The 14,128-nt window shown below is 43.2% G+C and overlaps 1 protein-coding gene across 1 annotated transcript in view; it reads left to right on the forward strand.

Annotated features, from left to right (window-relative positions):
* The window catches only part of DNAJA4 (DnaJ heat shock protein family (Hsp40) member A4), a 17,491-nt gene continuing 3,363 nt past the window's right edge, over positions 1-14,128 (forward strand). Inside the window, exons 1-6 of the mRNA XM_072628601.1 lie at positions 1-178; positions 883-1,021; positions 5,309-5,489; positions 7,446-7,550; positions 8,308-8,535; positions 9,794-10,024. Coding sequence (XP_072484702.1) covers positions 108-178; positions 883-1,021; positions 5,309-5,489; positions 7,446-7,550; positions 8,308-8,535; positions 9,794-10,024 — 955 coding nt within the window. The 5' untranslated portion in view covers positions 1-107. The remainder of the gene's footprint in view (positions 179-882; positions 1,022-5,308; positions 5,490-7,445; positions 7,551-8,307; positions 8,536-9,793; positions 10,025-14,128) is intronic.

The raw sequence follows: 14,128 nt of genomic DNA on the forward strand, positions 1-14,128 counted from the left end.
CGCCGCCGCCGCCCCGTGGCCCCCGGTCCCGCCGCCCCGAGGCCCCGGGCCCCTGCCCGATCACCGCTATCGCCGACACCGCCGCCGAGCCGCCCGAGGCCTCCGAAATGGCCCGGGGCGGCGGGCAGAACTGGACCTCGGGGGAGGCGGAGGGACAGCCGGAAACCCCCGAGCCGGAGTGAGTGTGCGACCCGGCGGGGAGGGAGCCCGTGGGGGCGCCGGGGTCCCTGAGGGTGAAGAGTGCCCAGAAGATGGAGGATCCCCCGGGGGAGGAGTCCTCCTGGGGAGGGGGACCCCCTGGGGAGGGGAGGCGGACCCCCTGGGGAAGGGGAGGGAGACCGGCCTAGGGAAGGAAGGGAGGGGGAATCCTCGGGGGAGGGAGGGGGGACTCCCGAGGGATGGGGAGTCCCTGAGGGGAGGGGGATTCCCCCTTTCCTCCCACCTCGGCCGGGCCGAAGCTCCTCCGCTCGCACCACCCGCGGGAACCTCCGCGAACGTTCTAGGGCCACTGTGGCGTCACCCGAGCGCGGAGGAACCTTCCGCCGGCGACCCATAAAAGGGGCCGCGGAGGAGCCCCTGGGCCGTGTGTGCGACCGCACGGGACAGGGGCGGGTGGGGAGGCGACCGCGACAACTGGGGGCGTCCTCGGGCGGGGGGCCGCGGCTGCTGCCAGGAGCCCGGGGATCTGCGGCTGCGGGCCGGGGCCGGGACCAGGGCTAGCCGGGTGGCGGGGGCCGCGGGCCGGCGGCCGGACCGACCTGGGGCCCGAGGGCTCGGGCAGCCACCGCCGCCTCCTCAGCCAGTCCGTCCAGTCGTCCGGCCCGTCCTTCCCCGGCCCCTCGGGGCTCCCGCGCCCGCCTGACCGCCCGCCCCCTCCCGCAGAGCGAAGATGGTCAAGGAGACCGAGTACTATGACATTCTGGGGGTGAAGCCCAGCGCCGCCCAGGAGGAGATCAAGAAGGCGTATCGGAAGCTGGCCCTCAAGTACCACCCGGACAAGAACCCGGACGAGGGCGAGAAGGTGAGGCGGGGGCCGGGCGGAGGACGAGGGGGATGGAGGGGACGCGGCCGGCCGCCGGAGCCCCGCGCTCCCCAGCAATGGGCGTTGAAAGTTGGCGGGGGGAAACGGGAGCCCCGCCGGCCGGGGGAGGGGGCAGGAACTTTTATCTAAAGCAGTCAGCCTTTAATGGTGCTGTGTGGGCAGCTCAGCGTGGCCGGTCCTGGACAGCAGCCGGTAACTGTCAGCCCTAGCAGGCATTTCTCAGGGTGCAGAATCACCAGGAGGACCAACGATCTTTTTCTTTTCTCTCCATGGGAGAACAGCAGCCGCGGAGGCTCTGTCGGGGTCAGAGCTGTCATCTTGGCAGAGTCGGGCATGAGTGGAGGAGGACCGACTATCAAAGGTTCTCAAGGGTTATCAAAAGAGCAGCCCGCTACTTGTCATAAATGTTTATATACAAAGCTTTAAACGGATACAAAGTAGTCAAGAAAAGCTGAAAAGTGAACATGGATAGGTATAACAGTAGCCTCATTTATAACCCAAATGTTTACAAAGGACAACTTAGTTTCTCTATAGTCGCAAATGAAGTACCCGCCAATACCCCACTCTCCTCCATTAATTAAGCTGAGAAAATTTTGCCAGGTGTAAAAATGAGAACTTAAAAACCCTAATGTCCAGGCATGGTGGTTGGTGCCTGTAATAATCGATCCCTGCTACCAGGGGGATACTGAAGCTGGTGGGTTTCTGTGACTCGCTGACTTAGTGACCTGTATATAATAGGACTAAAACCAGAATTCAGTGTTCTCACTAAGCACGAGGTGGTGAATTGGGGCCGGTGCAACTAGCCCAGGTCAAAAGCTCCTTGTCAGTCTCTGGATTGGGCTGAGAAATAGCCCCCTTCATTTCCAACCTGGACTCAGTCTCAAACAAACAAGAGGAACACTTTTTGTATATGTGCCCGATTTCATACTTTTAATGGTTACTGTCCCTTTACCAAAAAAAAAAAAAAAAAAGATGACTATCAAATATTGGATTCCTGGAGAAAGGCACCATGGTCATTCTCCTTCCCTGTAGGTAACAGTACGTCCTTTATGCTTTGTCATTTCCATATAAGCTCTGCGGGCTTCCTTCTCCTTTAGTCTGGAGCTGGCTTGGGGGAGACACTCAGGCAGACTAGCTAGCCACAGTTCACCGCGGGGCTTCTGTTTAGTACCTATGGAAACAACCCTGGTATCAAAATACCTGTCTGCCTTATTCATTTCAAAGTGGGAGCTGCTTCAGAGCACATTTGCCTGGGCACTGATGGAATATTTATATTTAGCTGCATGTGCTTTATGTGAACGACGGCCATCGTCACAAGTTTAAAATACTTGCTCTTAGGCCATTTGTCTCTTGCCCACTTATGTTCATTCTCATCTATATTTAGGGGACAACTAATTTTCTCTTGTCTTACGTAGGTCATTTTAAGGTCTCCAACGCTGCTTGCTAGTCAGCTCTGTAGATGCAGTCAGCATCATGGATGATCTTATTTCTTGTTCTTGGAAAATGTGATTCAAGATTCTTAAAGGCTTTATAAACAGTTCTAATTTCCAGAATGGTCGTCTTAGATTGCTTTTTCACAACAAAAAATTTAGTCCTTATCAATCCCCAGATCTAAAAACCTCACAGCCAGTGAGATAAAATACAGAATCCTTAACCTGTCTGGCATTTCAGATTATTTGTGCAAGCTAGCTCCAGACTCCTTTACCATTATTTCCCTTCAAATATTCAGTCATTCTGGCTGGTCTCAGTTTTGTGGTTCCCTGTGCCCATTTGCTCCCTCCAGTTCCCTCACACCCTATAAATTCATCTTCAGTCATAAGCCCCTCTTTCTTATAGAAATCTTTCCCATTTAGCTCTACCATTCACCCCTCCCCATCAGGAGAATATGTTCTTTTCCTTTAAACATTATGCATCCACTAAATTCTCTTTACAGTGAAGGATGTCAAAAGATGTCCACCTCTTTTGAATTATACTTATTCCAGCTGATGGAAAGCAAGTTCCTTGAGGGCAGTGCCAATCATTGTTCTGTGGGATTTTGGGTACTTGGGTTGGCTAAAGAAATATTTGTACAGTTTTTTTGTTAATATTTTCAATACTTATATAATTCTTTGGTTATACTAGAATATTTTCATTATTGAATGTTGAAGTGTGCCAGTAGGCTGGAGGCTTAGAAATCCATTTTAGTTAGCTGTAAGACATTGTGCACACCCCACCCAAACCAGTCCATGGCCTAATTTACGTAAACCTGTCTTCTTGAGTTGGGGTTAAATACGGTTCTGACCTAAGGGGGAAGGCAGGGAAGTGGGGAGTTATGGACTAGCTTGTCCTTATCTAAGATTAGGGAAGAGAATCACAGATTGAATTGGAAGGAATTTGCTAGCTAAACCTTATTTTTTACAGATGATGAAGTGAACTTGCCTAAACTAAGATCATAACATAGTTAGTAAATAAAATAAGAGCAGGGATTGGAACTCAAGTCCTCAGACTCCAAATCCAATGTCCCTTTTTTAAGTGTATGGGAAAACCTCTCAAGTGGAAAGCACCAAATGGCACCACTGCTGTATCTTAGTGGAGGAAACAGGCAAGAACGTTACACCATGTTAGAGAAGAAATCCTAGTCCAGACCCCTCATGTCAAAAAAGGGAAAAGTGAGTAGTGGACTGGCACATTCAACAAGCATAAAAGGCAAAAAAGGTGATGGGGGTTTCCACAAGGGAGAATAAGAAGGCCCCATGACGTGGATGGCCCCTGCACAGAGAGGACCTGAGTTCTCTTGGAAGGAAATGGTGAGGTGTAATTTTAAAGTCCATATGTGGCTACCAAATTTGTTTTCTTCTCTCAGGGTTACTAATTGGGTTTTTGTTCTTATTGATGACAGTACAGTGAAGAGAGCAAGACCTCTTTCCCTTCCTCCCCCCGTGCAGGGAAAGTTTGGGTCTCATTCCATCTTGTTGTGGGTTGTTGCTAAGCATCAGCATTACTTAGAAGCTGTGCTTTGTGGTCAAGCTCTTTGTACACAGACTCCACCAGCTTAGGGCCAGCAGTATAACTGGGGGCTGGAGGGGATTAGAATATATAGCAGTAGTGAGGCAACTAGTCAGCTTGGGTCACTTTGAACTTTTATAAAGCTAAAAAGACCCAGTACTGGGTGTGGGGATCAAAGTTATTTGCAGATGGAAATACCAACCAAACTTTGTGGGTACTTACTGATGATGCTGGGGCCAGCTTTGTCTCTTTGGCCACAGTATTTAGACTGTCTAGTGCTAGAAGAAGGTAGACAAGCTACTTAGTGTTAAATTTAAGATACTTTAAAAATATGTGTAAAAAATTCAGTTTCTATTCATTGTATATTTAATGTTTTCATGTTTGTTTTAAAGTTTGTGATAAAAGAATTTAAAAGTCTGATCTATACTTTCTGTCTTTAAATGACAAGTTACCAGTAGTTTCAAGGGCAAAATTATCAAAGCATTTAACTATTTATTACTACAGAGAAAAAAGGGCTAGTTAAGCTACCAAAACTATCCAAGTCATAAGCCTCATCCTCATTGGTAGTCAGTTAATATTTCTCACTGTGATTTTTATGATGGACTTAGCCATTGTGAATGTGAGAATCACCAGTTTCTGAGGGCAGCTTGACCTGAGTTCCAAAGTCCTAATTCCCTTTGTGTTACTTAAGGTGCTGTGTGTTTCCCTGCCTGCAAAAGGGGGCCTATAATAGCTACTTCCTCAAAGAAATAATGTACGAATAAATGCACAGAAACATTTCAGCCCGGGTCACAATATGCATTATAAATTGTAAGTTTTAAGATTTAACAACAGCTCCTTGAGCCTTATAGAAAGCATGTGAAGTTATAATTCAAGTAACCCGCTCATGTTATGTACAAAGGAAAAACAGGACAGTCATGGAGGTGAATTGTCTTGGCCGTATGAGCCACCAGTGAGGAGGAAAAGGCAAACGGAATATGCCCCACATGATATCTGGAACATGAGCCTCAAGAATCAAATCCTGATTCTGACATTGGCTGGCAACATACAGCCACAGCCATGCCCAGGCACCGACAGGGGCCCTCTGGGGAAGCCTGCTTTTCCCCTCTATCTGTACTGCCTTAGCTATGGAGAAGCCCTTTGTAACTCTGACAGTCACCAGCAAGCTCCTGTTCTTGGAACAGCATCCAGGAGGGAGAACTGCTCTTACTCAGATGATAGCTCTGCCTGTTAAAGCTGTTCAACTCAGTCTCTGGTTTTGTTATTGTTTTTGTTTTCAAGTTTAAACTCATCTCCCAGGCTTATGAAGTACTTTCAGATGTAAAGAAAAGGGAAATTTATGACCAGGGTGGGGAGCAGGCTATTAAAGAAGGAGGCACAACGAGCGGCAACTTCTCATCACCCATGGACATTTTTGACATGTTCTTTGGCGGTGGAGGACGGATGACTAGAGAGAGAAGAGGTGAATGGTCTTGGGGGGGGGAGGTTTAAAATTAAGTCTTAAATGTGCCAGAATCATACATACAAGGGCCCTCTTCTAGACCACTCAATTTAAGTTCATAATAAACGAGATTAAAAAGACTGAACTTCTATACACTTCTGTATAGTATTCTAACCTAAGTATCCTCTAGATTGTATGAATATAGGTAATACTGAGTATTACAAATGTTTTATAAGTTCATGAAGTATTCTTTATAGAGGTAATAAAGAGGTATAATGACACAGAGGTAAAATATTCCTTATAGAACAGGGGTTTGGGGAGTACAGGAATGAGGGGTGGGGCTGTGAACTTGGATAGGAAAAAATTGTATTTTTATTTGCACTAGTAACGGAGATTTAATGTTTCCTTCAATTCTGAATGTAGGCAAAAACAAACATCATTCTAAGAAATCCATAGGTTTTCACCAGCCTGCCAAAATGTCAGTGTCATGACCCTCATCCCAAAAAGGTCATAAACCTCTTAAAGAATTGTTCAGAAACCAATCAGTCCTCTTCCCCTGACTCCCAAAAGGAAAGTTTGAGGCTTTTGTTTGGTTTTTTAAATGCCCTGCCCACATACCAACAAAATCAGTTGCTTAGCACAGTACCTGGCCCCTAACTGTTGTTTAAATAAATGCTGCTCAATCGAGTCAGCTTTTCTGGCTGCTGCACTCTGCCTGCCTTGTGTTCAAAGGCAAAAATAAAGCCTTCACTGAACCTTTGTTGGGTTTCCACAAGGTGAACATTCCAGTTACCTGAGGCTTCTCCCCACTCCCCACTCCTCCCTTTACCTGTTGTGTGATGGAACTGATGCATTTTATGAACTTGGATTGTTCTATGGTGGGCAAACTCAGCAATGGGCCTTCGGCAGCTATGGAGGTGTGTTATTAAGGATACAACGAATGGCCCCAGATTTAGGCTTTTCAGAGTAATTTGTTTCCGAATGGTCTCTGGTATTTCTTAGGTACCTTACCTCCTTTACCCCATACACCTTTACCTCTTTTCTATCTTTCATAATCTGATATACAGCTAGGAAAAACAAATTACCAATTTGTTAGAATTGTTTGTAAATTAAATAGAAAAAGGGCCCTTTGGAAAGGTGGGAGGAGAGCTTTTTTTTTTTTTTTTTTTACTGCTCAGAAACCTTTTTAATTTACTTATTTTTGGTTGTGGCCTAAACATCTGATCTTCAATAAGTTAAGCATTTATAAATGTACTTATTTTCACTTGTTGATTTACTAACCAGAGTTAGAAGGACCTAGATCAGTTCCAAAAAGACAAAGAATACTAAAAATTAAAACGTGCCTTTTTAATGAGAATTATCTTAATGCATTCTGTCCCAGACAGTGGCTAGGGTACATTTCCTTTAACCTGTGATATTTCTTTGCTTTCTACAACACTACCAAGCTTTTAAAAATTTATAAAAATGTGATTGAGAACTCAAGGATAGAAGACAGGGTAGGCCCATTAAGACTGAGCTTATTTATTTCACATAAAAAAAAAAATGTTGCTTATTGATTTAGGAAGTCTAGTTTTTACCTTCCTGAAATAAGCTGCAACTGAGTGATTATCAGGAATGAGTGGGCTCTTTATTTAAAGTCTCTTCTGTTTACATTGCTTTATATTATATTGAGTACAGAGTTTCCTATCTGCCTCTCTCAGATTTCCTCTCAGCAAATTAACTTATAGTTTTAATTTTTAGCTAAAGCTAAGATGTAAGACTCTCAGATTAAAAGAGTTGACTTGTAAGTGACTTGAACAGCCTAATTCACAGAAATATAGAGGTAGAAAAACTCCTTGAACGTATTCCCCTGATGGCCAAAGAGAAACACTAGATGAGATAGAAGCACTGTTCTGTTTTAGGGTGACTCGTACTAAACCTGAACACTGAGGTTTTCTAACCTATTTGTCCTTATATTCGTATACCTTTTCTTGGAAGGCAAGAATGTCGTGCATCAGTTGTCTGTATCACTTGAAGACATATATAATGGAGTCACAAGGAAACTCGCACTCCAGAAAAATGTAATTTGCGACAAATGTGAAGGTAATGAATTAGGAGGGGAGGGGGACAGGAGGAATACTTCCCAGACTTTAGAGTCAATGTACATATCTTGTAAACTAATAAAGTGAAATACAACACACACTTTCACCCCCCCATTCTTCATTATTACATACACACAGTTTGCTTTCTCACCAAGTATAAATTTACTATCTGCTAAGAAAACTGAAATTTTATGCCAGTCTTATGTATTTATTAATACATATCTTTTAAAATGTCCCTCACTGTTTTAAAAAAAAAAAAGCAACAAAAACCTTTTGTGACTAGTGGATTGAGTGCTAGGCTTGTAGTCAGGAAGACTCATCTTCTAGAGTTCAAATCTGGCCTCAGACTTGCTAGTTGTGTGTGTGGTCCTGGGCAAATCATTTAATCCTTGTTTGCCTCAGTTTTCCCATCTGTAAAATGAGCTGGAGAAGGAAATGGCAAACCACTGCACTGTCTCTGCCAAAAAAACCCTCAAGAAAAGGCTCATGAAGAGATACATGACTGAAAGATGATTCAACAACAAAAAACTAATTCTAAGGTGGTCTTCAGGATACGCCAGACTAAAACAAAATATTTCATTTCAACTTTGTAGCTATTTTAGGCAGAGATGTTTAACTTGAGTCTTCCATTTCATTCTGTATATGTTTTCAAAGGAACAAAGTACAAACATGTGGCCGCTACCCATAGCTTTCAGATTTTTTGGCTCTGATTAACTCTGAGAGAGATCATAAATTTCATTTTTGTTTTGCTTCCCTAGGAATTGGTGGGAAAAAGGGATCCGTTGAAAAATGCCCCATCTGCAAAGGGAGAGGAATGCAAATTCACATCCAGCAGATTGGGCCAGGAATGGTCCAGCAGATTCAAACAGTATGTCTTGAATGTAAAGGCCAAGGTGAACGAATTAACCCCAAGGACCGGTGTGAGAACTGTAATGGCTGTAAAGTTGTAAGAGAGAAAAAAATTATAGAAGTTCACATAGAAAAAGGTGAGGCCCCAGGGCTAATTTCAGCCTCCCACCCTCATCCCCAACTTTTTCCCAATAAACATCCAGTCATCCAAGTAAGCTCTGAGGACTCAAACACTCATCCCTGTACAAGGTTCTGCCCTAATCCAGTTCAGCACAATACATGGAGAAATAAAATCAGTCGTAAATTTTGTCATGTCTTCCTTAAGAGTGCTATAAAAGCTTTTTAGCTCTAAGACACAAGGACTTCTTTGTGGATAATGGACCGTAGTCTTTTTTTTTCTGGGGTTTTTCTCTTGTCCCCCTTTTTTGATACTGTGACCCACCATCTTTCAAAAGCTTAAACCAGGAGTGGTGAACATGTGGCCTTGATGCTGCCACATGTGGCCTTCTGGATCCTTAAGTGTGGCCTTTTGACTGAATCCAAATTTTATCGTAATATTCCCCTCCTGCTCTATCCAGCTGCCCCAACGTAGGAATCGGGCTCAATGCCATTCTTGATGTTTAACAGACAACATCACAGCCCTCTTTAAAATTTACAAAACTCTACAAAAAACTCTACAATCAATATAAGAATACTTTACAAACAGCAAACGATCCCTGGCCTAAACACCAAAGAAAGAACAAAATCCAGTACCAAAAAGTACAATACTATCCTTAACTCTTTCACATTTCAAGTTACGTTATTTCTGTGTTTGCCTATCACTATGACTTTGCTTAATAGTGTCAGGTACATCTACATGTATCACCAAATGAGAACTATGAGTGAACTTGACAAACTAATCCAAATGGCATACAGAAACATTAGTCCTATTCCAGAATGCTCCTGACTTGGCTACATGATCATGACTTAGAACATCTGACCTCTCCTTTCCCATCTTCCCATCTGTAAAAAGGGAGTGATGATCCTAGCCCCCTTCTACAGAGATCATGTTAGAGAGATGCCTGTAAAGGCCTCTGAGGCAGGTGGGGGCTCAGTGGATAGAGCTCTGAGCCTATAGTCAGGAAGACTTGAATTCAAATCCAGCCTCAGACACTCAGTGGTTACGTGAGCCCTGGCAAGTCAGTTAACTTCCATCTGCCTCAGTTTCCCCAACTGTAAAATGGGAATAATAATGATGGCACCCACCCCCCAAGGGTTGTTAAGATGAGGTGCCCAACGTGGTGCCCATCACGTAACAACAGGTGCTATATCCCCTCCCGCCCTTCTTGAAAAAGGGCTTGCAAAAAAAACCGTAATGAAGAAAATGGTTCATCAATAAGGGATGATGTTTCCTAGGTATGAAAGATGGACAAAAGATTATGTTTCATGGAGAAGGAGACCAGGAGCCTGAGCTTGAGCCTGGTGATGTCATCATCGTGCTGGACCAGAAGGACCATGGCGTCTTTCAGAGAAGAGGCCATGACTTGATAATGAAAATGAAAATTCAGCTCACGGAAGCTTTGTGTGGCTTCAAGAAGACGATCAAAACACTGGATAATCGCACTCTTGTTATAACCTCGAAGGCAGGTGAGCTCTGGGGTGGGTCAAGAGTGCTACTGTCTGTTCCATATCATTTGTATGGAAGGTTTGTGGGATTGCTTTGCCTTGGGCACTCGCTGCCAGTCACCTTCAGTCAAGTCCAGCCAAATCATTTTGCTTCCAATTCTTCTGCCTCCCCACATCCCATTCTCTGTCCTTTACTAGAAGAAGGTAACACAACACTAGGCCATGTTTTTATTTTTTCCAATAGCAATGGTCAAGACTAAGCTGGCCAAACTCAAAATTTTACAAAAATGAATGTTGAAAACTATCTTTACATGTAATTCGGGAAAAAAATATTATTCAGGAGAAATTAAAAAAGCGAATACATCCACACTCTCTCCTCTGGGCCCTGGGTGGTAAAATAAAAACAAACATACATATCTCTCACAGACACATACATACACCACCACCACACACCACCCCCACACCATGGGAGATATTTAGTCAATGAACGCACATTTTTAGTTTATCCTGAAGTGGCTTTCTCAAGAACAGTGGCAGTTGTAATTTCTTCCATTTACTATGGAGGAACTGATGAAGTCGACCCCTCAGATGCAAATAGATTACAAGGCTTAGAATCAAAAGATACCAAGTCTGTGAAGGGTTTGAACAAGAGGTTCACGAGAGCTGCTTTTTAACAGGTTTTCTATGTCATTGCCCTGGTCAGGATGATTTCTCCCTCAGTTAGTTAATGAGTCTACACCACTCAGATCAGTCTTCACAGGTTTAAGGATCAAGGGTTAAAGAAACAGAAGTAAGAGTGAGATAGCTAATGAACTGGTCAAAGCCCAGTCTGAATGATGACATCCTTCAGTCCAAAGCTGAGTGAAGAAGGAAGGAGGGATGAACAGAGCCATGAATAAACACTTCTTTGGTGTTCGCTCACCCGTTCTCCCCCACGCACCATACCTGTCCTTCTACCAGTCTTGCCTGAATGATCATATAAAATATATATACATATATTGCTTTTTAAAGCATACTTCCCCAAAATATTATATTTTAAAAATATTTTTATAATTTACTTTTAGTTTACAATGTTCACTTCCATAAAATTTCAAGTTTTAAATTTTCTCCCCCTTCCTCCTCCCCCACCCTCCCCAAGACAGGATGCAATCTGATACAGGCTCTACTGAAACATATTTTCACATAAGTCATGCTGTAAAGGAGAATTAGAACTAATGGGAGGAACATGAGAAAGAAACAAACCACAAAAGAAGAACAAATAATACCCTTCCCTCTGCGTTCAGACTCCCAAGTCCTTTCTCTGGATGTGGATGGCATTATCCATCCTGAGTCTTTGGGAGTTGTCTTGGATCCTTGCACTGCTAGAAGATCTAAGTCCATCAAAGTCAGTGGCTGTTAGTATGTACAGTGTTCTCCTGGTTCTGCTCATTTCACTCAGCATCAGTTCACGTGAGTCCTTCCGGGCCTCTCTGAAGTCTGCCTGTTCTCATCGCACAATAGCATTCCAATGCATTCATATACGACAACTTGTTCAGCCATTCCCCAACGTATGGCATTCCCTCAATTTCCAATTCTTTGCCACCACAAAAAGAGCTGCTATAAATATTTTTGTATATGTGGGTCCTTTTCCTGTTTTTATGATCTCTTTGGAATACAGAACTGGAAGTGGTATTGCTGGGTCAAAGGGTACACACAGTTTTATAGCCTTTTGGGCATAGTTCCAAATTGCTCTCCAGAACGATTGGATCAGTCCACAACTCCACCAACAGTGCATTAGTGTTGCAGTTTTCTCACATCTTCTCCAACATTTATAATTTTCCTGTTTTGTCATGTTAGCCAATCTGATAGGTGTGATGTGGTACATCAGAGTTGTTTTGATTTGCATTTCTCTAATCAATAGTGATTTAGAGCATTTTGAAATATATATTTCTAAATATTTTTTCCCCTTAAAAACTGTGCTAGAAGTGTGCATGAATCCTAGGTTTCCACATGGGGTGGGATGGAGTACTGTGTATGTATAGGGGAGGGGTTTGAGTCACTCCTTAAAGGAACACATGTACCATGTGGTAACTGCTATTGTGAAGACTTGTTTCTGGGGCAGTTACCACCTGGGAAAGAGAAAAGGGCAGGGAACCAAGGATGGATCCAAGAGGCCCACACCCTTGCAGGCACAGAAGCAGGGCTGAGAAGACCATTGTTTCTGTTTATCAGCCCGGGGGGGGGTGGGGGGGGGTGTTCAGAGAGATAGAAAAGCAGGAAGACTTCTAGACTTAAGCCCATGAAGGCAGAGAAAACTTTGCTTAGCAGAACTCTGTCATCTTTCTCTTCCTCTTTTTCCTTTTCCTCTCCCATTCTTTTCTTGTATTTCTCCAGTCCCTCACAACTCTCTCCTTTCCTTTTATAGTAATACTTCATTTACACTGACATGTGCCCATCCAGAAAGATCAGCTTCCCAGACTGACACAATAAAGAATCAAGATTTTTTAAAAGCCTGAATTCAGCAGCCATGGTAGCTAGTACCCAATTTTCACACTGTTCCTAAGGTCTCTGTATTTTCTCTATATTCCTCAGATCTCCATATTTCCATCTCCTTAATTAATCTTATTCTAACAAGGCCAGTTGTCTTACGTTCAAAGTAAATATCAGAAGGGGTAGAGGGGTTGAGTTGCTAGAAGCAATCACTGTATCAGCAGCAAAAAGATAATAACTGATACCAAAAAGAGGTGGAAAAGGGAAACAGATGAAAGAACTCAAATCCCCTAATCATTGTGGTTATCAGTATACACCGGGAGTGCTCAACATACGGCCCACAGGCTGCTTGTGTGCAAACAGGCCTGCACAACAGACAGCCTGCAAAAAATACATTTTTGATGGGCTGTGGGCTTACATGTATGTTGTGGAGGCCTCAGTGAAGCCTGAGAGTGTTACTTATACAGTAGTATAGAAGCAATTCATCTCTTGATGGGATCTCATCAAAAAAGTTGTGTTCATTGTTACTTTACTCCTTTCTCCCACATTTATCCTCATGTTCAGTTCTCCATGTTATTATAGTAAAAAACAATACAAATCAAGAGACCCACCTTTTTCTTCCCCTTCTCCAAATGTACACAAGTCATCAAATCCTACTAAAAGAGGACCCAGACTTGTCACAGAAAAATGACAATTTGGGAAGGATTCTGGGGTTGGAAAACAAAACTAGGCTAGGACAGAAATTCATCTCATCCTCTTATACTTTTGTATTCTTACGAGAGCATTGGTCTCTACAGTATATTATCATTCCAACACCAAGTCTCTTAAGTAAGGAATCATTCCTTGCCACGTATCACAGGGATTCTAATACCAACAGTCCAGATAGTATTTTTAGGCTCTATTCTTTGGTCCTATGTGATGCTTAGCTCTACTTCACTTTATTCCTCAGTTTGTTTGGGCATTGATGGACTTGTCTTTTTAAGTACAATTTTTGAGGCAGAATAGTTTTGTAAGTAAATTCCAAACTCATATGTCTGAGATTATTAAGATTTGAAAAAATTATTTGCACAAGAAAATGATTGCCCAAAGAATGTTTGGGGGGGGGAGGGACCTTACTTGACAATGTTTATTTACATAGAAGAAATAAATAGTTGGAAGTTTAAGTGGACTTTTAAGCTTGAACCAATTGTGCCCTTAATGCCTTAAAAGAAAACAAAACAACAAAATAAAACCATCCTATTAGCTCAGTGGATGCTCAGAAACAGGGAGAGGCTACATTTGGTCCTCAGATCAGAGTTAGCAGGCCCCTACTCAGGAAGGCAGAAGCAGTGTAAGTTAAGCATAAAACAGTGGCCCATCATGCTTCATTACAGCCTTTAAAAAAGTGCATTAGCTTTAAAAACAAAAATACACACACACTCACTCTCTCTTTCTTTCTCTTTTTCTCTCCAAAAACCCAGCAATGACATATAACTGGCTCAAGGTTGAGATCAGCTAAAACTTCTAGCTTTTATTCCATGTAAATAGTGTCAAGTTAGGTCTCTCTTGTCCTGTACTTGTGGGTAATTTTTTTCAATATTATTTTGCTCAAACTAAGAGTGATCTGGACCTTATTGGCAGCCCTCCAGTTGTAGTGTATAGTTACAGAGGGGGTAG

This window comes from Notamacropus eugenii, chromosome 1 (assembly GCF_028372415.1).
Source record: "Notamacropus eugenii isolate mMacEug1 chromosome 1, mMacEug1.pri_v2, whole genome shotgun sequence".
Classification (NCBI taxonomy): Eukaryota; Metazoa; Chordata; class Mammalia; order Diprotodontia; family Macropodidae; genus Notamacropus; species Notamacropus eugenii.